Source organism: Ambystoma mexicanum, chromosome 10 (assembly GCF_040938575.1).
Source record: "Ambystoma mexicanum isolate Mex_15411 chromosome 10, UKY_AmexF1_1, whole genome shotgun sequence".
In the NCBI taxonomy this organism is placed as follows: domain Eukaryota; kingdom Metazoa; phylum Chordata; class Amphibia; order Caudata; family Ambystomatidae; genus Ambystoma; species Ambystoma mexicanum.
This window is the reverse complement of record NC_090932.1, coordinates 150566905-150590882: the sequence shown is the minus strand read 5'-3', so window position 1 is coordinate 150590882 and position 23978 is coordinate 150566905. Positions and strand designations below refer to the sequence as shown.

Here is a 23978-nt window from a genome sequence, read left to right as displayed (position 1 = left end):
TCTTGCCCTTCTCCTTGTATCCTCTTGGTGGACCGGCTCCTACTGGAACCCACACAGACTCCCACAACTGCACACTGGCATCCACAATCTTCTGGCTTTCCCAACTTGGACAGCTTCTGCCTCTGCTGTTTGTCTGGGCCTGAACTGGCCAGCTTGACTTCCTGGTGAGTGTGTCTTCGCTTTTATCTTCCTTTTGTTGGGCCTGTCCTGCGGAACACTAACACCCCTTCTGGCTCGGTAGTGTAATCTTCATGCCTGCTCGTGCCAGTACTACTATAGGTTGCAGTATTGGAATCCAACATGTGAATGTGAGGAAGGTGCCCTGTGATGGAGGTATGGGCTATGTGATGGGGGGAGGGGGAAAAGTATGGAATAAGGTTATGTGACCTAGAATTTACGTCCTCATCCCCTAGAGGGAAGACCTCCCCTAAAAGGTCCTCCAGCATGTTACCACCCATCAGGGGAATATTGGTTATCTGACGCACAACCCTAGCCTTACAGGGAAGGGCTCTGTTCTCGGGAGAAGTGACGTCATTCAAAGATTCGGCACAATGGACAAAAAAAACGAAGTGGATTACATCCTCCTTTGCATTATCACACATAGGGCAGTGGGCAGTTAGCAGTTGCTTCAGTCGTCCAATTCTTGGTGAACTGGTTCAAGTAGAGAGTTCCCAGGGTAATTTTATAAACCAGGATTTCTCAGCTGGCCTTGTAATCCAGGTGAAGTATTTTTCAAGGCCAAGGGTAGATTTACTGCACAGATGGGTGCGAAAAAGACTTGTTGATCCATTACTCTGCAAAAGATCAAATAATGTCCAATCCTAATAGACAGATGTTAATATCTGCAAGTATCATAAACCACATTCGCTGAAGTATACAAGAAAGAGCTTAGCCCAATCTTTAGTAATATAGATTTCACATGTTTAAACCATGCCCAGGGTTTCGAGTGATTATCTAGGACCTACTTAATTGCCCTATTATAAATCTCTAGTTCTCGGCTTGGCCACATCTTAATCAAGAATAGAACTGGCTTTATTTGGGCCTGATGGACAATACTTGCCTGTCCCAGCTCCAGATTAACTGCCACACACGGGGTACCAGTAGGTAAACGCAAAATATTTCTTAATGTTTTTTCCGAAGTGTGGCCAAGATGGAAGCAGTGCAGGAGCTACCTTACTAAGCTTCGAGGACACCCAAGCCGTTTGGCCCTATGGAGGGTGCAATTGTGTCCCAAGGAGGGTTTATGGTACGCAGACCAGTCCTCGAGGGGCCCTCCTGTAGCAGGCATGCACCATCGGTGCAGTGGGTTACGTTCGGAGGTGCCGTGCGGGCTTGCTGGCGAGGCTCTGACATCGGTCTCGCCGGCGGTGCCCTGGCTGAAGGACAGAGGAGGCAGATGGATTGGTGGCAGAGCGGGAGCTCCGCCTGAAGGGAGAAAAGCTGTCTAGCGATTAGAGTAGCAGAACATGAAGTAGGCTTCACGGGGCAGACTACGCAGTCAGCATGACCTGAGCCTCGTAGGCTCCCCTGATGATAGCATGGCATCTCACCAACTCGCAAACCTCTGAGGGCTACACGGAGAGGCCGGTAAGCCACACTTAATACAAGTATAGTTTCCACCCGGCACCCAACAGGCCCTGTATGCTTTGCACCTTTATCCACAGTAAACTGACATAGGAAGCAGAGAATAAAATGGCCACCACAAAGAGCAAGAAAAGGGTGCAGATGCTGTCTTCGTGCTAAGCAGTAGACTGAGCCTTGAGGGGGACCCGGCCTGCTTCATCATCTCTACTGGCTGAATTCGGACGTATTGAGAAAGTGATAATGCGGAAGGAAAATAAGTTTGACAAGTTAAATGGAAAAAGTGGCGCACCTGGCTACGAGACCATCTACACTTGAGCAGAGAACCACAACTGGATCAGCACATGGCCTGAATATCCCCGCTGGTGCAACAAATGGAGTGAAATGAAGGCACTAGTCAAGGGGAACGCAATGCTGTAATCTCAGCTGCAATATCTTGAATGTGGTAAGAAGCAAGCAGATATGGGTAATTGGTCTCCCGGTTGGTGCGGAGTGGGATAACCCAATTGCCTTTCCTACAGCATGGCTCCCGGATCTGCTTGAGGTGGAGGAAGACCCCATTTGTGTCAAATGTTATAGAAGTAGAACTTTGGCTGCAAAGAAATATACAGGGTCTACCATTGGATCGATGCTCCTTCTCAGTGTCCGATGCCAGATGCAGACGCTTAAAAGCAGCAGCTGCAAAAACCTAGCTGATGTACGAAGACCATAAGGTTCTCTTTCCTTATCTTGCACCTGCAACTGAGAAGAAGCAGGGAGAACTCCATGCACTCAAATCTTTCTTGATACAGGGTGCCAAAGCAGGCATTCGGAGGCCAGCGAAGCTCAGGGTCACTTGGAATGATGAGAGTACATCTTTTGAAATGCGGAGAAAGCTGGGGAACATTTGAAATCGACCCCTAAACCTTTTGCCACGATTACTGAGAAGTGCTGTGAGGTGCACCAGGGATGGTGGTGTTGAATACCCGTTGAGTTTTGGGACTTGGTGTTGGGACTACCTTCCTTCATGTGGGTGGCCAAGTGGTTTTAGGGCTCTTAGAGTTTGTTGTGGCAAACTGTTGGAAAGGGGAGTTCAAGGAATGCATGGGGTTGGGGCAAACAACTTTAAATGTGACGGAGAGCGAGGAGACACCCGGGACATGTATTATAGTGCATTGGGTATCGGGCCACGCGAGGTTTTGAAATGCGACTCTCTGTGGTAGGGAATATGGCATAACCTAGCTTGAATTGTGAAATGCTCCTGCCACTTGGACTTGGTCAGTTGTAATATTCTCCACCTGTGTTAACCTGGACTTCAGAGAAGTGGTGTGGGTAATGTGTTTTCTTGGATTTTGCTGAACTAATATGGCAGATTCTCGCTAGGTGGGGCATTGCAATCAATTTGCTATGATGTACCTTCAAAATCAAATAAACAAAATATTGAGTAAACTAAATGTGTTTTCACTGATCTCGAGTGTGGTGGTCCTGTAACACCAGAGTACAGCGACATACAGTGTATCTGAGGGGGCTTGAGCACTGTAGACCTCCACAGTGGTTTCATTGCCAGAATTGCCAACTTTTTTTGAGCAACCAAGAACCCCAGTACATCTGTTCATATTTGTTACGTTTTTGGAGCTGTAATTTCCAAGAGCCAATATTATTTAAGCAGACCTTCAAGCTGTCATAAAATTCAACATGTTCAATCCGAACGCTATCCACTTTGATATCTAGCAGAGGGAGTGTGTTTTTAAAACTAGAGATGATTTTCGTTTTTGGCATTGAATAGTTGACATTCTTCCCTTGCATAGTGATGCAAGTTTATTAAAGGTCATCATACCTTGCGTAAGATGTAGAAAGTAACACTGCATAGTCTGCAAATAAAAGAATACTAATTTGCTCATTACCGATCAGAGGTGCATCTGCTTATGTTCGCAGGAGAGATCTAGCGATACCGTCTATAAAGAGTGAATAGGTAAGGGGCCATTACTCATTACTAGCTCACTCCTTTTTTGTAACCGGGAAAGCTTCAGTTAGTTCTTTGTTCCCCACTGAACTATATCCGAGTTAAGTGTATAGTGACTTAACACAGTTCACTGGCTGAGGTAGAAGTCCTGGATCATTCATGGTGCCCCATAAAAGATAAAGTTCTATGCTATCGAACAAGGCTTTTGGATCAATAAATGCTAAGTATGGGGGCATAGCTTTTTGAGCAACACATTTTTGGACGATCAGAGGTGAATGAAAAGCTTGCTCGACTGTACCCAAGCCACCACAGAAACCTGCTTATGCAAGATGAATGAGGTTAAGATCATCAATGTGTTTAGTAGAAGCAGATTGGAAAGACGTACGCTAAGATTCTTGACAAACAATCTAGCAGTTAACATCTCAAACCCATTATCCAAATCGGATATCTGCCCTCCCAGTGTTCAGTGGATACCCTACAACACTCTTGAGGGCTTTTATGTTGCCCTTCTATTCCTCCCTGATTTGGCTGACACCCTTCTGATCTGCTTCTCGACAGTGTTTATTATAATAGTAATTGAATGCAGTTCTATTCCCCCCCCCCTCACATGGATTATATGGCAAGACAGGAGGACAGCATTATGTTTACCTATATTCACTTTTAATTTTCAGGAAAAGTGTACATCTACTCAAAACACTTCTGCTTTTATCACTCCTTCGCCTTTTGAGTAATTAGAATATTTTCCTTCTAACGAGCTCTGACACCTGACCAGTCACATGCAAGACAGCCTTCCATCCTTTTTAACGTCCCCCCTTTTTTGCATGATGAGCACCTTTTCCATGGTCTGTGGCTAAGTGCCATGCTTAACTCTGGGGATTTCTAGTGTGTTCATAAGGGCTAGAGGCCTCGCTGAGCTAGTGGATGATAAACCTGGTGGACGTTTGGGGTCTCATACCTGGTCATCCTCTTATTCCAAGTCATCCAGTTGGGGGTCAGTCCCATGTGGCACATAACGCTGGCCCTTTAAGGCAGCCCAAGAAGGCACACTGTCTCCTGTGACAGGTGGTGCACGTTCCCTGAGGCAGATTGGGCAGTGCAAAGTCCTCCAAGTATCCAAATTACATGAGCGGATAAACTTGTTACCTTCACCACTAGTGCAGCAAGACGCACACCCACTCCAGAAACCGGTGTGAATACCAAAACCAAGATAGACTGGATTGTTCAAGTCAAGGTCCCCTCATCTCGTCACATACATAATCCTCAATTAGACACTCCTGGAACATCAGAAGGAGTTTGAAGTTTGTCACTGAAAAAGGAAAGTGGGTGTAGTATTGTGAGCAGCTACAGCATGCTCCAGAGATGGTAATTAACAAGAGCAGGAAGGTTTGAGATGGTGTGCCTGGCCAAACTCCGGAGGTCTGGGTGAAAATCTGATCTGAAAGGTTTCAGCCCACAGTGGGAGCAGGATCAAACCTGTGGTGTTGAAGGAGCAGGAGATGCACAGTGGTAGAGGGGCTTAGACGAGACCGGAATCCAGAACCCTTGTACACGGAGGTGGTACAACCCTTGGGAGCAGTAAAGCTGGTTACCAACTGGAAAGCAAGCGAAACTCCACTGGGCCTTGTACTTGCCTGAAGAGACCCAAAATCGCCTGTGCTACCTTCAACTGCACAGACTATGGTCGCGTTCCACTTGTGGAGCCCCCATTTTTGAGGATGAGGTAAGGAGCGCACAATTGGTATGAAGCTGTTTAGGGACTGAGGGCATCCTTTGTAATATAAGAACCTCAAGGACAAGTATGTTATATGGTTTTTATTATGGAATTATTTTTTTGGCTTTTTGGGACTTTGTCAGTTTGCTAAATTGCATCGGAGTAGAGATGGTGAAGATAGTTCAATTTCCGCTTAAGGAACTGTTGAAGACCCTTGATATAACAAATATTTCTGAGGAAGGGTTGGCGTATGTAAGGGAGACACCAGAATTGACTGTTTTACCGAAGATGGGGGGTGAACAGTGGGAGATGGTTTGTATAAGTTCATTTTTTTCTGTTGCCCTCAAAAAAGTAGCAATAAGAGAAGGGGTATAGAAAATAACCAGACTTGGTCTTGTCTTTTAATCAATGTCCCAATTGTGACTACTCTTTATTAGATATTTCCATAAGGTATCCCTTCGGTGCATATGTTTAATGTAACCCCTTGTTTCAATTTGATTTGTCTTTTGACCTTTTAGTTTCATAATGACCAAATTTGTATTCCAACTTGTGTGATTGACTGGGATTTATTTCATTGTTCATGAATTTGACCCTGCAGCAGTGCATGCTGTTAGGAGACCGTACAATCTGGCGGATGCCAGCCTCGACGCTGGCCGCTCTAACACTTCCCTTCTAACTGGCCTAAAAATCAAGCAGTGGCTGCAGCGTAACCAGCGAGGAGTGAACATGGGTGTCTGTGGGACTGCATGGGAACCTACCAAGTAATTCCTTAGAAGCAGGCCTCAAAACGTGCACTCTCCAATAGCCATTGTGTAGTGATCACTGACACTTTGTGAGTAAGAAATTGTGTGCTTTGTACATGTGGAGAACTGAGGGGGCCAGTGGCTTTTTATGCCTGGCTAATAGCTTGCAACTTGAAATTTGGATGCCTGCCGAAAATTTACCTGCCCAACAGCAGAATTGTATGAACACCTCTAAGTAGGCTCAGTAGTGGTTGTGGATTAATGGACAGGCAAGTGGCCTTCCACAGTGTTAACAAGATACTGTGAAGTCTGAGAAATACAGAACGTGGCATGTTAGGGAAATAGTTCTAGATGGCTCCAAAGGCTGGGAACCATGTAATTCTTCAGTAGCTTTGCTGTAGAGTAAAGATACCTGATTGCTGTCATAACAATATAAATGTTATAACGTGTTTTTCTTTTCCCTTCCCTGAAAACTGTGCAGGGGTTGTCACCCTTCCATCTGAATGGGCGTTCAAACTAAATGTAATAAAGATTGCCAACAGCCAAAAATAGTCCAATGAGAGGGGAGGGGGTTGAGGAATGAGACGGTAATTTGAGTAAACCTAGTAGGATTACCAGATGGACTTGGCTCTCAGTTGTTTTGGATGACTCAGTGGACAGGGTAGTATGATTAGCAGGATATGAAGACATAAAATCAATGCAAGAAGGGTTGGACCTTCTGGAGTCTCTACTAGGACCAAAAGAAATTGGGAAGGGGGGTGTCTAGAGAACATTATGATCTGTTTGTTGAGGTGCGGGGGGCGGTGGGAGGACACGGAGGGGGATATGATGGATGTGATACATTTTTGTAGTACACTCTTGCCCCAGAACTGTTGGAATAAACAGCAGAAGTAAAGCCTTATAGAGGAGGGCTGCATGCAAACAGCTGAAAGCAGCTTTCATAGTGTGCTTACAAGTGCCCAGCCTTTTAACTCCGCACCTGCCCCTCTTCTCTCACCACCGCGCCCCGTTGTGAATGATAATGTGTGAGAAATCCTCGGGTATCTCACCTGCTAGTCCCTGGCAATATGTCATCCAGGGGGCCAGGACACTGGCATCGCTTTTGGATCCAGTTCCTGGGGGTGGACCAGTGCGGGAGGATCACCTGGTGAGGGGGTTCTTCCGGGAGTGGAAGGGGGGCACCGGATGGCAAGATGTGGTATCCCCCCTTCCCTGTAACAACTTAACCCCATTCTTGGGACTAAATCCCGCCCCCCCTTTTTCCGACACAAACACTTTCTCATGGACAACTGACTGTGAGGGAAAATGGACTTTCATCACACTTCTCCACACGGATAAAAGGCGGAGCACGCAAGCACACTCTGAGCAAGGCAAAGCACACGAGGAACCAGCAGTTCCAAGATGGCAATTTAATACAATGCGGAAGACGGAGAGACAGAAGAAGATTACAAGGAGGGAAGTGCCCTTGACCTTTTAACCGAAAGACTATCTTTCATGATCTTCCGCGAGTGGGAAACATAAGACCTGGAATTAAAGCTAAAGAATCCTACATTGTGTGTCAGAGGTACCCAGGGCTCTCCCGTGTCGATAGTCAAGGCGGGGACAGGCGTTTGCTGCTGTAGTACTGTCCTTGGCTCCAACAACAAAGCAGCACCAGTGCAGCACCAGTGAAGTCGGCACAGCTGGTGAGTTGGGGAGACTGATACCAGACCAGTCTGTGTGGAAACGAAGGTTGCAAGCGGCAACTTTGTATAAATAAGAGTGAAGACAACAGCGTATGAAGCATATGTAGCAAGCATTGTAACTAAAACAGCAGATGAGTGACTAAACTCTGAAGCTAAAATACAATACCATAGATGGAGTGGTCCGGCATCACGTGGGTACTCATTCTAAAGTCTGTTGGGTATCCAACTGAAAGGTTACGAACGTTAAAAGGAATTGTGAAATCGAAGTGGTCCTGCAACGGTCAAGCCAAACCCTGTGCACATTTGAAAGTTTTCGATACTTGGGTAAACTTGACATCAGTCCGATCCCTGCTGAGGGAGACTAATTTGGTTAGAGCAGAGATCTTTAAACTGTGGCGCGTTCCCCCAGTGAGGGGCACAGGTGCATTCCGGGGAGGGGTCGTGAGAGGCCAGCATGAAATGTAAAAAAAATATATATATATTTCTTTTTTAGATTGGAGGAAATGGGCAGGGGCGGCTCACATGGTCGGACTTGACCATATTACTGTCTCAGGCACCAATGGAAAAAGTGGGCCGCAGTTGCAAATGTATATTTATTCCTTTTAGTCACTGTTTGAATAGTACCCAAGGGGGTATTTTATGTTCAAATGTAAGCAAATTGTGATATTCAAAGAATATTTATTAAGCACCAATTGTCAAAACTACTAGCTGCATAGTGAAGTAACTCATCAAACTGGCCCACATTGGCCAAAAAAATGGGCCATTTTGACTGGCCTACAATAGCATTTTTGCATTTTTTGTATGGGCATCGCCTTATAGGCCGGTCCAAGCCTGGTGGCTCATCCATAACTGGTGAGAGGGCATCCACCAACTGGACCCCCTCACCCATTATGGAGGAGCCGAGGAGCTAGCCCAGTGAAACACTGAGTACTCACTCAGCTGATTTTTCCAGCTGAGGGAGTGCTCCTGAGCTTGCTGAATTGTCAAAGGGAAAAACTGTTTCCCTTTGACAGTTCAGTTCCCCAGCTGCACATGCTCACTGAGCAATGCAACGCTGGGGGCGTTTTGCTTCGCCAGCCTTGCATAGCTCATTCGAAATGCTGGCTGGGGCACTGCATGTCTGTATGTCCGAGGGGGAGCTCCTGCACCTCCTCGCACATACAGACATTGCAACCTGGAGAGGGACATTTCAGCACCCATGTGCAGGCCCCTGCAGAAGGTACGTTTATGTTCATTTATTTATTTAAATATGTGAATGGATACGTTTGTTGTTATGAGTGAGTGTATTGTGATGGGTGTGTGTGTGTCCGTTGAGCTGATTTTGGCGAGTGGAGGGTAGACTGGGGAAGGAGGGTTGTACACCAAAGGCATTTTAAAAATGCCTTTCTTGCACAATCGCCCTACCCACTGGCCAAAATCGGCTCTCCTGAGGTGCTGTGCATCCCAGGGGACAGGGATGGTATTTTTTTTACTGGATATCTATCATAGATGGCCAGTCAAAAATACCATGCTTTCCCGCTTGGCCCCCCAGCGTCGATTGCAAACTGTTTGACTTTTTACCCTTTTTTTTTGTTTTAAAGTATACTCTAAAATGCAACATTTTAACCCATTATTTTAAAAACATTCACAGGCGGAAAACCCCCCAGCAACCCCCATTGATTGTTTCGGGCTCCCTCGCTGTGCTTGGTATCTATGGCTTTTTTGTGGGAAATATTTATGCCCCTCCACTTAAATTCACCAGCTCCCACTGGCCCTTCGACTGTGTTGGTAATGGGGTGGGGGGAGCCCAGGGACTGTGGTGGGAGCAGGATGGACGGGAGCACTGCGATAGTGGTGGGAGCTGGGTAGGAGTGGGGAGAGCCCAGGGGCTGGGTAGGAGTGGGGAGAGCCCAGGGGCTGGGTAGGCGTGGGATGAGGTAGCCCAGGGACTATTCTGCTAATAGGGTGTGGTGACTGCACGAAATAGCTCATAGCCCTTTGTACATACTGTCCATTTGGTATTTTTTGGGGAGGGGGCAGATCTCCCCAGATTTTGCTCAGGGGGAGCACAGGCAAAAAATGTTTGAAGACCACTGGGTTAGAGGGATCTGAGCCCGGCTGAGGGGGATCTGTGGTGAACTGTGAGTCACCCGAAAAAAGGAATATCCGACGAACATTGTATAGAAGGGATCGGAGCCTGGATGAGGGGGATCCAAAGTGCCTAACATTGTGCTAGAGGGATCTGAGCTGACCAAATTAAACTGGTAGCTGGAGCATCTGGAGGCGTGCAACGTCCGTGCCAGTTCTGGAGATGTCTTTCTGACATTATATATCCAGATTCCAGGAGGATAGGTTGGGGAGCCAGCTGTGACTCCATTACATCAGTAGGGATTTCCCCCCACTATATAAATAGATCTGGTCTCGAGTACCATGTGGTTTCTCTCAAGGGACTGAGTCGTGTTGTATTTTTTTTGCTGGTAGACAATGTGTCGGCAGTGAAATACATCAATCACTTGGGCGGCACCAAGCCAAAACTGCTGACAGAACTATCAAAACACATTCGGTCCTCTTGCCTGTCTGTCAAGGTCTTCGTCTGAGCAGAAAACCTTGCATGGGCTGCCCATGTGGTAGGCTACAAGAATTCCCAGGCATCTGCTATTATATCCCAGCTCTGAGTCCCCCCTCCCCCAATAAATCTGCATGTGCCCACACTTGATACTAAACGTTCCTGCTACTTCAGCTGGAAACCAAAACCATAAGTGGAAGAGATGCCCTTTTCTCCAATTTGGGACCAGGATACAGTGTACCCTTGTCACAGATGGCATCAAAAATACCAATGCTTCTAGAGATGGTTAAATGGTCTTTATTACACAATGTTCAAATGCAGCTGACGATTGTTGGAATGCAGGGATTACAGGCCACAGAGAGCACTTTCCCCTCTGGTCTCCTGTAGTCTTCCAACCGTCCTAGTCCTGGCTTCCTTTTCTGTTTTACACAACTGGAGATTGGTAACCTCTACAGTCTAGGATATTAACTATAGTGAAGACCTAAAGGCTTCAGCCTGATCTTTCACTCTCTGGGGTTCTTTAGGTGGAACCTATGTTGGACTCCCAAGGTTGTCTTGAGTCAAACAGTGGGAAAGGTTGCCTTCCAACTGCTTTATTCTCAGTTGTCTTTCTTCCATGTCTTTGTATTCCTGCCCTATCCCCTAATGCCCTTCTCTTCCTGTCCCTGCTTTCTACTATTTAATGTCTTCCTCTGCCCACTCTAGATACCCTCTCCCTCCTCTTGGGTCCCTTTGATGTCCACACTTCCACCTCTCCTCCCTCTTGCTCTCCCTCTCAACCCTCCTATGATAGTCTCTCCCTTCAACTCTCCTTGCTTCCCTACCCTCCTCTCTCCACTGCTCCCATCCTCTCTCGTTCTTGCTCCCATACACCCCGGTTCACACTCCTACTAAGTACCACTTTCTCTCAGCAACCAATACCTCACCTATAATACACTCTTAGTCTCCTCAACCTTTCCCCTGTATCTCACCAGAACATTCCACACTCCCCTCTTCTGCTCGGTTCATTTTTTAGGGCCCTTTGCATTGTCCTGTTGCCTCCTCCCCTCCTACTGTTTAACTGGTTCCCCAGCCAATCTGACTTTTTCTCTGGCAGGTTACTCGGATGGGAAGTTAGTCTTTCAAGCACCGGCCTCATTTCCTGAGCAGGCCCACTGGCATTCAATTCTTCTGCGTAGTGATGGTGGCCCGCAGTGTTTTTCTGGTCTCGGTCATCACCGGGGCACCTTACATGCTGTTCCTCTGGCTTCTAGTTCACTGCTGCACCCCTCTCTTGCGTGTCGGGTGTCTCACCATTCCGTGATCTGTGGTTTCTGGATCTTGTAGTTCTACAAGAGAGAAGAGAACACTGTCCACAATAAGTGGTTTATGGTAGGCACAGGGTGATCGACAGTGGTACTCCCCAACTTTAACTAGGCACATTGGGGCTGAGGGGTGTGGGAGAAATCTGTGGCCCTCCCAACTCCATCATCCTGACTTTGGGGCAGGACAGGCTCTGGCAAACAGCCTGGTAGCCCTTCTCCTGACCCTGTCGCACCCTTCCCTCCATTCGCAAAGATCAAAAGGCCTCTGTTGAGAAGGTAGAAAGTGCCCATAAGTCTGGCAACTCTGTGGTGGTCATCGCCAAGTATGGTTTCCTGTTCGGCTGGTACTTACCTATTTCCCATCGAATACCAAAGCTGGCAACGAGTCAAACATTAGCGAATCATCTGCTAGTACAAGACAAATTACTTCAGTTGCTCACCTGCAAGATTTCAGTGACTGAATTGTGCAACGTTCAACCAATTTCCAACCTCCCCAGCAAGACCATGGGTGGCAAGGTTATGCAACTACCCTTAGAACTTGTGGAAGTGAACATTATTTCAAGCTGGCTACTATGGGGCACATAATCCACTAGAGGTTATGGTGTAATCCCTTCACTCTGGATAGCCTTTAGTCCTTATCAACCTGTTTGTTAATTAAAGTTCTAAATAGTCTACTGCATGATTATTTGGAAGAAGGGGTGAGAATTTTGGGCTTGGCACTTGAGTGGATCTGCTTCTTCATAATGAATAGGACCTTTCAAATCCAAAATGCCAAACTTGTGTTGTCTTGAAATGTTCTGCCCTGTTGCTGCTTCCCTTTAATTTGGCTGAGGCAATTGGCCCACATCAACTGCAATTCCAAACGTGTGTGAATGACGTGGTGATCATAAAGAACATTGCAATAAAATCCAGCCAGTTTAACTATTTCTGCTCTATAAAAAAGACTATTTGTATCTGAGCAGTTCTAAAATCAAGATCACTGCCAACACAACTGAGCCTTTAATTTCAGTGTATAAATAAACTTGGTCCGATTTTCTATCCCTGCTCATATGAACAGTCTGGGTGCAGTGGCTATAATAGTGTTTTTATTTTTATTTATTTTTTCTAGGAGGTTTGAAAACTGTTTATCATTCTTAGTGGATTAGTGGTCTGAGAGCACCATTTGCCTCATACCTGGTGATTGTGTTCCAGCTCTGCAGCGAATAGACCAGTGACCTTAAGGAAACCTGCTGGTTATGTTGCAAAATGTCTTTTAAAAAATAAAAAAATGTCGTTTATTTTTTTAAGTGTTAATATTTCAAAAAAGACCAATGACTAATTATAAATGTTCACATTGGTATATTGAACAATTCTAAAACGTTTTCTTTTTTTTTGTTTAACTAGGCACTGAAAGAAGAAATTAAAGGAATGCATGGATTAAGGATTTATACTACTTTCCCCAAACATTAAAATCTGTGCACTGTACAACATATAGGATATATGCAAAATATGAACTAAGTAATATGCTTCAAATGTAAGCAAATGAATACCTCTTCACAAGAAGTTAAATGGTGGATGTGCCTAAACTAAATTGGGGACACAGACCTTGAACTTCTATGAAATTGCTCACTCGTGTATTAAAGTATTTGCCAATCATGAATATTAAAATTCCCTACAACATTTGTTTAGTTTGACGTGTGTTTCTGGTTTAGTTAATCTGTAAACAATTGATAAAACTCAATGAGTCTCAAAGAAGGGACCATAATGGTGGAGTTTAGCTGTTGGACTTTTCTGCAAACTTTACTGCTTAATGAATGCATTACTAATCGTGTATGAAAAAGCCTGTGCCCATATATTGCAACTTTTTAAACTCTTAATAAAAAAGAAACATTTGAAAAAGAAACAGCTCGGATAGGACTTTTAATCCCAATCGCTCTCGCTCCACCATTCCTCAAAACAGTGACTTGCTGGCCATCCCCTGGGAAATCTATGAAGAGATCCTCCCCAAAGACAACCTGGCAATCTATTTTTATAAACTTACAAACTCTTTGCTGTCAACAGGAATTGTACTCTGAGCGATTTATCCCATGCTGTGTTGATTTATCAAACACCACCAGAAACCTTAAACCTAACCTACGCAGCAGAAATTTGACAAAGCTATGTATACAGCAAAATCCTGGAATACATAGTCCAACATCCTAGATTACACACAAACATAGGATTCAGAACCGTGAGAGGAACAGAAATCCACACTTCACCTCGGCCCTCGTACACTTGGATATCTCTATGGCTTTTGACTCTGCGATGGTTTTTTAATCTGGTGGGGGGTAGAAAAGTTGGGTGGAATCCTTCAAGGATGGAGCAAATCCTCTAGCTCCCCTCACTACTCCCTTTCACCTCCAACTCAGGGAAAATAACATGTGGCGTGATCAGCCTACAGCCCCTCCTTTTTAACATCTACAGGCCGTCCCTTTTAAAGTTTCTAATCCAAAGGGTTTCTTACTACAGCGATGTGGCTGACGCATATCTTCAAACTGATCAGCAACAGCTAAACCACAATGCCTTCAACTGCCTTGCACATGGATGACCAAGCAACTGCACTCAATCCATTACAAAACCAAAATTTGAATGGATTGTGTCCTCCTATGTATTCCTTATCTTTGATATTACCTAATATCCAGCTTGCTGCTTCGGAAACATGTTTTCCCAGTAGAGGGCGCTGTGTGTCGATGCCTGGTCGGGTCGATGTCCCTCTGAAGTCATCACAAGTATAAGTAGCGTGCGCAGCGTCCGTTGCTCAGTTCCGTTTTTCCACGCTTCACAGCTTCTTGGTTCCAAATGATTCTTAGTTTCCTGAGAGAATTCTTGGAGTTTTCGACGAGGTGGCTTCCTCATCGACTCCGTTGACTCATCAGTCCGGATTTAAAAAGTGCAGCGACTGCGGTGTTAATATGTCCATGGTGGACCTGCACAGGATCTGACTGTGGTGTCTTGGGGCAAAACATCCGTGTTCGGAGTTCGACTAATGCATGTCGATGACGGCCAAGGCCCTGAGGGAGCACAGAGGGAAGTTGGAGAGAGGTAAGCCTCAAATCTATTACCCTGTCCAAATGTAAATCTTCTGACGAGTCGAGACCTTGGTCTCCTCGTCATAAAAAAACAAAATGCTCACAATCCCGTTCGCGAAATGTGTCGCATCATTCCTAGTCTTCGAAGCATGGCAACAAGAGGCGCCATAGATCGCCGTCCACTTCCTAATCTAGTTCACCCGAAAGGGTTGTTTGTCCCTCAAAGCATACTACCCCGGCCGAGCGGGAGGAATTCAGAGTGAGTATGATGGTGTTCGTGAACACGGCCTTGGCCCCCTCAAGAACACCTAGATTCGATACCCCAGACAAAAGACCTGGGAAGCACAGAAGCCTGGAGTCCTCGACCCCAGCTGTGGAAACTCCTCAAGAGCAATCTAATCCCTAAAGTTGAGAGAGAGCCTCTGTGACGCACAAAAAATAGTCATCGACGCCGAAAGAAATCCATACGGCAAGCGTGAAGATGTGTCATCAATGCCCTCGGCACCAAAATCGAAGGAGAAACCATCAACGTCTCGATTGGCAACCTCCTCGCCGCCGTATATGACAATCCCTTCGACGCTATCGTCAAAGACTTCAGTGTTTGTGTCGAAGCCATCAATGACTTTGTGGAAACCTTCGAAGCTGTCGACGTCAACATCGACTATTTCGACACTGTCAGCTCCCATTATGACGTCTATAGCGCCTTCTTTTGAGAAGATTTAAACACCACAACCTCGTTCAGAGTATTTTAAAACTTTCTTCAATTTATGAGGATGCAGAAGACTCGTCTGACGAGGAAAGACCATTTGGTCTTGAATATGGGACACCTTCTGTACCAGAGGAACTCGTATCAGAAGAGTCTTGGATAAAGAACCTACAGGACAATCAACATGAGGCAAGTGGTATTGACACTTGCCCTGAAGTTGAATTTGGAAAGGCAGATCCAGGAGATCATGCTGAAGGCAACTATGGACAACTCATGCCTAGAATAATGGAATACATGGGATGGTCCAGGCCCACACCCGTTTTCAAAATGATTTAACGGATATACTGGACAAAGGACCACTGGAAGACCCTATTGTCCCATTCCATAATGGTCTGCAGAGGACGGCAACTCCCAGCTGGGGAAACGCCAGAGGTTGTCCCGGCAGTGAATAAGAGGCTAACAGCCAAATACAGAACTTCAACTTCTGACCCGCTATACCTCTCGAAACATCCAACACCAGAAAGCCTGGTAGTACAGGCAGCTACCACTTCTGGCAAACAAAATGCCTATTCCACAATACCACAAGATAGGGATGACAAAAAATACGATGCCATGGCCAAGGAGGTTTTCTCGGCTGGTAGTATGGCGTTAAAATCTGCTAATGCTACATGCACGCTGACGAGCTTTACCCACACCCTTTTGGACTGTATTTCGATGGCGGCTGACGGCATCCCCCAACGGTGAGGAATAAGACAGTTTCTTTAACATGGTCAAAGATGGGAAGGACGCTGTGTGCGAATCCCTCCAGACTGGTCTCAACTCTGTTGACCGCCTCAGCAGAGGCATGATGCCTAGTACAGTGATCCGCAGATTTGTGTGGTTAAGGAAGTCAGGATTTGCCCCAGACGTTCAATCCAGACTTCTCAACATGCCCATTGATGGCACACATCTATTTGAGAAAAAAGCTGATGAGAGTTTGGAGAAACTGCAAACTTCCAAGGCGGCGGACAAATCCCTTGGAGCTGCAATAAGGCAAACTCCAAACCGCCCCACAGGTGCGCCCTGGAGGGGTAGGTCCTTTCGCTATTATTCTGCATTCGGAAGAGGACCGCCAGCTCAAAGAGGTCAAAGACAATTGCCCCGTGGTGAACTGGGTAGAGGTACTAAGAGCGCAACAGCAGGGGCTGCCTTACCCTTAGCTTGTGCGTCAGCTGCTCAAAAACCTCTGAAGTCTTACATCACGAGACGGCTGTAGGAGGCAGGTTGTCACAGCATCTGATAGAATGGCAGGTTATTACTTCAGATGCTTGGGCATTGGAAACAGTTGCCCAAGGTTACTGCCTACCTTTCCTGCAAAAACTTTAGTCTCATCCACTAGGGGACAACTCTTTGAAGATTCCGGATCTGCTCCTTATGCAGGAGATTTTAACCCCGCTGGAGAAAGGTGCTATAGAACCGGTACCTGTAGCGGAGAGGAACAAGGGTTGGTACGCCACTTATTTTCTCCTTTCAAAGAAGGACTTAGGAGTGAGACCCATCTTGGACTTAAAAGACTTGAACAAGTTCTTCAGGAAGGACAAGTTCAAGATGCTAACCCTTTCTCAGATCCTTCAGGCCCTCCAGCTTCAGGATTGGTTGGGATCATTGGACCTCCAGGATGCTTACTTTCATGTGCCGATCCATCAAAAGCACAGACAGTACCTGAGGTTCGCCATTGGAAACTCTCACTATCAGTTTAGGGTTCTGCCATTTGGGCTAACCCCCGCCTGAGGGTTTTCACCAAGCTAATGGCTGTAGTGGCAGCAAGTCTCAGGCGAGGGGGGATTCACATCTACCCCTACCTTGACAACTGGCTGATCAGGGCCAGTTCTGGCAAAACAAGCCCTGGATCACCTATGCTATACTTGCCACTCCCTCCACAGGCTGGGCTTCCCCCTCAACTTCAAGAAGTCCCAAATGATACCTTCACATAGACTCCAGTTTATCAGAGCAATCCTGGATGCATCCCTGGGAAAAGCCTTACCACCAGAGGTGAGGGCTCAAGACATTCTGCAGATGGTGACAAAATTCCAGAATGCCCAACATCTTCCAGCCTTCGACTTTCTGAGGTTGCTTGGTCTCATGGCATCCTGTATTCCTCTGGTGCCAGAGGCTCACCTGAGAATGAGATCTCTCCCATTAGCTCTCGAGACCCAGTGGTCACAATTCTCAGGAAGGATGTTGGATCTCCTACATATCCCAGTCAGAGTCTCACTGGATCTTCAGTGGTGGGTCTGACGGGGAAAACATCTTGAAAGGAGAACCTTTTTGGCAACCATGGCCGGAGATAACAGTAGTGACGGACGCCCCACTCCCAGGGTGGGGAGCCCATACCAACGATTTGACCACCAGCGTTCGTTGGTCTCCATCGGAGTCCAAACTACATATCAACCTTTTAAAGCTGAGGGCAATCAGATTAGCGCTGAAGGCCTTCCTGCCATCTGTACGGGGAAAGAATGTTCTGATAATGCCAGACAACACAGTGGCCATGTGCTACATCAACAAAAGAGGTGGTGTAGGGTCACTACCACTGTGCAGAGAGGCAATGCAGCTCTGGTTCTGGGCATTACAAGAAGGAATCTCTCTATCAGCAGTTAACCTAGCCGGAGGGAAGAACACAACGGCGGACTCTCTGAGCAGGCAAAGCGCAGTCTCCCACAAGTGGGAACTAGCTCAGGAAGTCCTTCCTGAGATCTTCACCCTTTGGGGAACCCCTCTAGTGGATCTGCTCGCATCGGTGCCAACTGGACGTGCGAACTGTACTGCTCAAGGGAATTTCCCACAAGAGGAGCTCTAGGAGAATTGTTTGTGGTGGACTGGGAATTTCCACTTCTTTGCGCGTTTCCTCCAGTCCCTGTCATTCCTCGCGTAATGAGGTTGAGGAGGTTCAGGAGATCCATGATCCTATCAGGAGGATATGGTACCCGGACCTTCTGTACATGTCCATCTGCCCTCTGATTTGTCTTCCACAAAGAGAGGACCTTCTCGAGAGTGAGAGAGGAGGGACGGGTTCTCCATCAGGATATCAGGACTGTCCGCCTTCATGCATGGTTTCTGAAAGGCTGAGATACAAGGATTGGGACCTCCCAACGGCATAATGTAGGTGTTGCTTTCGGCCAGAAGATCACTGCCGTTTGAATAAGTTCTGCAGCTGGTGCAGAGATAAGAATGTTGACCCTTTCTCATATAATACACTGATGGTGTTATCGTTTCTTTTACACATGGCAAATCTGGGGCTCCAGATTGGAAAAATCAAAGGATATCTAGCAGAGCTATCCATCTTCAAGCACACTGCAAAGGAAGTCTCCTATGATAAGATTCCTCTGGTAATTCAATTCTTAAAAGGATTAACTGTTTATCCTCTGACTCCTTTCCAAGTCCCACTGTGGGATCTAAATTTGGTTTTAAAATATCTAATGGGTGCTCCTTTTTGAGACTCTTCATTCTTGCCCATTACGACTTCTTACCTTAAACAGTTTTCTTAGTGGCAATAACATCAGCCTGAAGGGTGAGTGAGCTACTTGCTTTATCTTGGAAGCCTCCTAACACTGTTTTTCATAAAGACTGAGTGGTATTAAAGGTGAAGCTTTACTTTCTCCCCAAGGTTGTTTCTGAATTTCACATCACTCAGAAAATAACTTTACCATCCGTTTATCCTCTGCCACATCTTGGGAAAGAGGAAGAAAGACTTAAGACTCGACCCTAGGCGTGCACAGAGTTTTTACATTACCAGATTGGCAAAACGGAGACAGAATGATCAGTTAGTGGGTTATTCAGGTCATAAATTGGGTCTAGCCATCACTGAACAAACCATCTCTAGATAGATTATTTTAACAATTTCGAAATGTTCGAATGGCCGGTAAAGACCCTCCCCCCCATCCCCCCCAGAACATCTAAGGGCTCATTCAACCAGGGGTGTCGCAACTTCGTCTGCTTTGCAGAGGTGACTTCCAATAAAGGATATTTGTACAGCTGCCACATGTTCGTCTGCACACACCTTTACGAAATACTACAGTCTGGATTCCTCCACTAGCCTTGATTCTGCTTTTGGAAAAGCAGTAATGCACTCTGTGCATACCTGATCACTTGAATTTTACTCCCTCCTCCAATTCGTAACTGCTTTGGGAGCGTATCAAAGATGAGGAGTATGTGGGAGGACACAGTCCATTCAAAGAACAAGTTACTTGCCCATGGTAACGTTCTTTCTACTGGATGTTCCTCTCATGTATTCCTTATCGCCCCTCCCATCCTACCCTGCAGTAAATCTTTACGTGGTTACAGCCTGTGCTTTCTCAAGGGGAGTAACCATCTAACTCAAGACAGTGCTTCGCTCTTCAAAACGTAACTGAGCAACGGGCACTGCGCGCACTACTTATACCTGTGATAATGACTACGTCAGCACGGAGACTTCCGAGGGACATTGACTCGACCAGGCATTGACGCACCGTGCCCTCTACTGGATATTAGGAAATAACAATGATAAGGAATACATGGAAGCAACATCCAGTCAAAAGAACCTTACCATAGGTGAGTAACTTGTTCTCCTGATTCTCACTCAGCTCAAAACCAGAATCGCAACTACCTAGGTTTTCAGGCATAGGCACATACCTGAATGACGCAAAGGCAATCTAGAATTCCTGAACCTTACAGACCTTGATCTTGCCCTGGAGCCACAAATCAACACACTAATAAAGACATGCTTTGAGGGGATTGGGTCCTCCGACGTATTCCATATCTGACAGTAATCACCACAGCTGTGCTGCTTCGGAAAATCTTCCTGCGTCCTGTGTCGACACGCCGTCCTCGAGGGCCTCTGTCGAGCCGGCGTCACCGGATGTAATAAGTAGGACGCACGACGCCCATATCCTCAGTTCCGTTTTTTCCGCGAACGTGTTCGCTTCGGAGATCTCGGTGCGCCTCGATTCTACTGAATCCTGTTTTTTTCGGTTCTTCGAGCCTGTTTCTTCATTGCTATCGTATGATGTCTTCGGCTTCTTCCACCCCGCGGTCCGGATTTAAGAAGTGTCGGGTGTGCGGGTCCAAGATGTCGCTGATGGATACGCACAACGCTTGCCTCTGGTGCCTCGGGGAGGACCATGATACGGACGACTGTGTCGACTGCCAATCGCTCACATCGAAGTCCTTGCAGGAGCGTAAGAAGCTGTCGGTCGGTAAGGTGGCCAAGCCCCGGAAGTCGTGTTCCACTGGTCTTTCGACGGACGATTCAAGGGGCGACTCTCTGCATCGTTGTGAGTCTGGGGGATCTCGGTCTGGGAGTCAGTCCTGCCTTTCCTCTGCCTCTTCGGGGCACTCCAGGAAGCGCCGTCACAGGTCGCCTTCCCCGTCCTCTTCCGAGACTCTGCCCGTCAGCGGGTTGCTTGTCCCAACAAGCATTCCACTCCTGAGGAATGGGATTCCTTCCGAAAGGAGATGTTGGCGATTTTTCAATCGCAGGGCTCTGGTCCATCCACGCCGTCTGAGGACGCTGGTCGTGGCCGTGCTAGAGACACCACTCGTCTGCCCTCGGGCTCGAGCAGTCATTGCGACCACCGGGCGCCTTCGAGGTCCCTGTCGGACAAGGATGGTCGCTCTAGACATGCCCGTTCCAGGTCCCGGTCCTCGACGCCCTCGAGACCGTGAGAATCAGTAGTTTTCGAGGAAGACATCGACGCAGAGGTCGTCGACTGACTCTCTCGAGGCCCCCCTCTGAGGAAGTCATCAACGCGATCAGTGCCCAGGCTGTCGAGACACGCTCGGGGCTCTGCCCTCGAGGCCTGTGTTGATGCCGTCGAAGCTGTCGGCGTCTACTGAATCGGTGTCCTTTCGAGGCGGCCTTGTCGGAGGTGCCCCAGGGCACGGTGGCACCCCCCTGGAAGGTGCTGGCCAAGGCTAAACATGTCTTTGTGCCTTTTTCTGTACCCTCCTTCCAGCTTTTGGATTATATTTCTGAGGTGGATGAGAGGTCTAAGGAAGGTGAGGTTCCTGCAGGAGTTCCTGATGATATTGTTTTTGGTCATAGTCAACTTGAGGACCTGCGTCAGTCACTGCACAACGCCAGTGGTCTGGACACCTCTCCGGAGGTGGAGTTTGGTAGATCGGAGCCTGGCACGCATGCTGACTCCTCATACCGACGCCTCATGTCAAGGGTCACGGATTACCTGGGGTGGTCTTCCCCCCCACCCCACCCCCCCCCCCCCCTCGGGATTTTCAGCAGGATGACCTGACTGATATCCTGGACCAAGGTCCTCCAACTGACCCGGTGCTGTCATTCCATATGGCTTTGCAGAGAAGGGCAGCGGCGGCTTGGACTTCTCCGGAGTCTCTCCCGGCAGTGAGCAAGTCCTTGCCGAAGAAATATTGCCCAGCCAGTGGCGATCCCCGCCACTTGACCACGTATCCTACTCCGGAGATTTTGGTGGTGCAGGCGGCTACGGCCCCAGCAAAGCAGGCGTCGTACCCTACCATCCCTCCTGATAGGGACGACAAACGTTTTGATGGCTGGACGAAGAAGGTATTTTCTTCTGGGAGTATGGCGCTTCAGACTGCCAACTCCGTTTGTGCCTTGTCTCATTTCACGCACACTCTGTGGAACTGTATTTCCCTAGCGGCTGATCATATTCCCGAAGGGGTGGAATGGGATTGTTTCCTTGCTATTGTGCAGGATGGCAAGGATGCCATGTGTGAATTCGTTCAGTCGGGTCTGGACATGGTTGATTGCGTCAGCCGGTCCATGGCGGCGAGCACCGTAATACGCAGGTTTGCATGGTTGCAGAAGTCGGTTTTTGCTCCTGATGTGCCCTTTGATGGTGAACATCTTTTTGGCAGCAAGGCTGACGAGAGTCTTGAGAGGTTGCAGACCTCCAAAGCTGCAGCAAAGTCGTTGGGCTCTGCAGTTCGCCAACCTCCGCCTTTTCGTCCTAGGGGACAGCAATGGAGGGGAGGTTCCTTTCGATATTAATCGCCCTTTAGTAAATCGAGAGGAACTGCAAGTCTAAGGGGCAACCGGAGTGCCAGAGGTGGAAAACAAGGTACTTGAGGTGCCAAAGCCGCGCGAGCAGGTGCCTCTTTGCCCTCAGGCACTGCCGCAGCCACTTCAGCTCAGTCATGAGGTCCATGCTTCTCCGGTTGGGGGGGGAAGGCTGGCGCAGCATCTGGTAGAATGGCGTGCCATTACTTCAGATGTGTGGGTTCTGGAGATCATAGCCCACGGCTACTGTCTTCCTTTCTGGCAGAGGCCTCATGACAATCCACCAGGGAATCTCTTTGAAGAGTCCGGATCTGCTCCTTGCGCAGGAAATTCAATCCCTGCTGGAGAAAGGCGCTATGGAACTGGTGCCTGTAGTGAAGAGGAACAAGGAATGGTATTCCCCTTATTTTTTGATTTCGAAGAAAGACGGGGGGTTGAGACCCATCATGGACTTGCGCGGTTTGAACAAGCTCCTCAAGATGGACAAGTTCAAGATGGTTACTCTTTCTCAAGTCCTCCAGGCCCCTCAAGTTCAGGACTGGTTGGTGACCTCAAGGATGCTTATTTTCATGTGCCGATCCATCCCAAGCACAAGTACTTGAGGTTCGCAGTTGACAACTCGCACTTTCAGTTTCGGTTCCTGCCGTTCGGATTGACCTCCGCCCCGAGGGTTTTCACCAAGCTCATGGTGGTGGTGGCAGCGTATCTCAGGAAAGGGGGGATTCACGTCTATCCCTACCTGGAGGATTGGTTGATCAGGGCGCGCTCTCCCAAGCAAGTCCTGGATCATCTGTCCGTCACCTGCCACTCCCTTCACAGGCTGGGCTTCTCCCTAAACTTAAAGAAGTCCCACTTGACACCAACTCAGTGGCTCCAGTACATCGGAGCAGTGCTCGACACGTCCTTGGGGCAGTGTTTTCCTCCCCAGGTGAGGGCTCACCACATTCAGCAGATGGTGCACAAGTTTCAACATGCCCAGAGTCTCCCAGCGTTCAAATTCTTGAGGTTGCTCGGCCTCATGGCCTCATGGCATCCTGCATTCTTCTGGTGCCAGAGGCCAGGTTGTGGATGAGATCTTTGCAATGGGCTCTCAGGCTCCAGTGGTCACAGTCCTCCCGCAGGATGTCGTACCCCGTTCAGGTGCCGCCCACGGTCGCCCGGGACCTTCTGTGGTGGGCCGTCGAAGGCAATCTGATTAGGGGGGCTCCATTTTGGCTACCCTGGCCGGAGGCGACGATCATAACGGACGCGTCCCTCACGGGATGGGGAGCTCATGCCAACGAGCTGACAGTCAGCGGTCGTTGGTCTCCGTCGGAGTCCAGACTCCATATCAATCTGTTGAAGCTGAGGGCCGTCAGGCTTGCCCTGAAGGCTTTTCTGCCGACTGTGCGAGGAAAGAATGTCCTGATTCTGACGGACAGCACAGTGGCCATGCACTACCTCAACAAAAGGGGGGGGGGGGCAGGGTCACTTCCTCTGTGCAGGGAGGTGATGCAGCTCTGGTTCTGGGCCATCCAGCAGGAAATTTCAATCTCGGCAGTTCATCTGGCCGGTGTAACGCTCACCTGGTATCCAAGGGGATGTCACTCGGCCTGTTCTGACCTCTTATGATCTCGAACCCATCCCTGGAGGCTATTCGACTGGGTACTGGGCCTGAAACACAGGATTGGTAGAGTTTAACTCCCTATCGTGTCTGTGTGCTTTAACC

The 23978-nt window shown here is 47.8% G+C and overlaps 1 protein-coding gene across 1 annotated transcript in view; it reads left to right on the top strand.

Moving 5' to 3' along the window:
• The window catches only part of BOLA3 (bolA family member 3), a 204657-nt gene extending 191487 nt beyond the window's left edge, over nt 1-13170 (top strand). Inside the window, exon 4 of the mRNA XM_069617645.1 lies at nt 12895-13170. Coding sequence (XP_069473746.1) covers nt 12895-12960 — 66 coding nt within the window. The 3' untranslated portion in view covers nt 12961-13170. The remainder of the gene's footprint in view (nt 1-12894) is intronic.
• The last annotated feature ends 10808 nt before the right edge of the window (nt 13171-23978 follow it).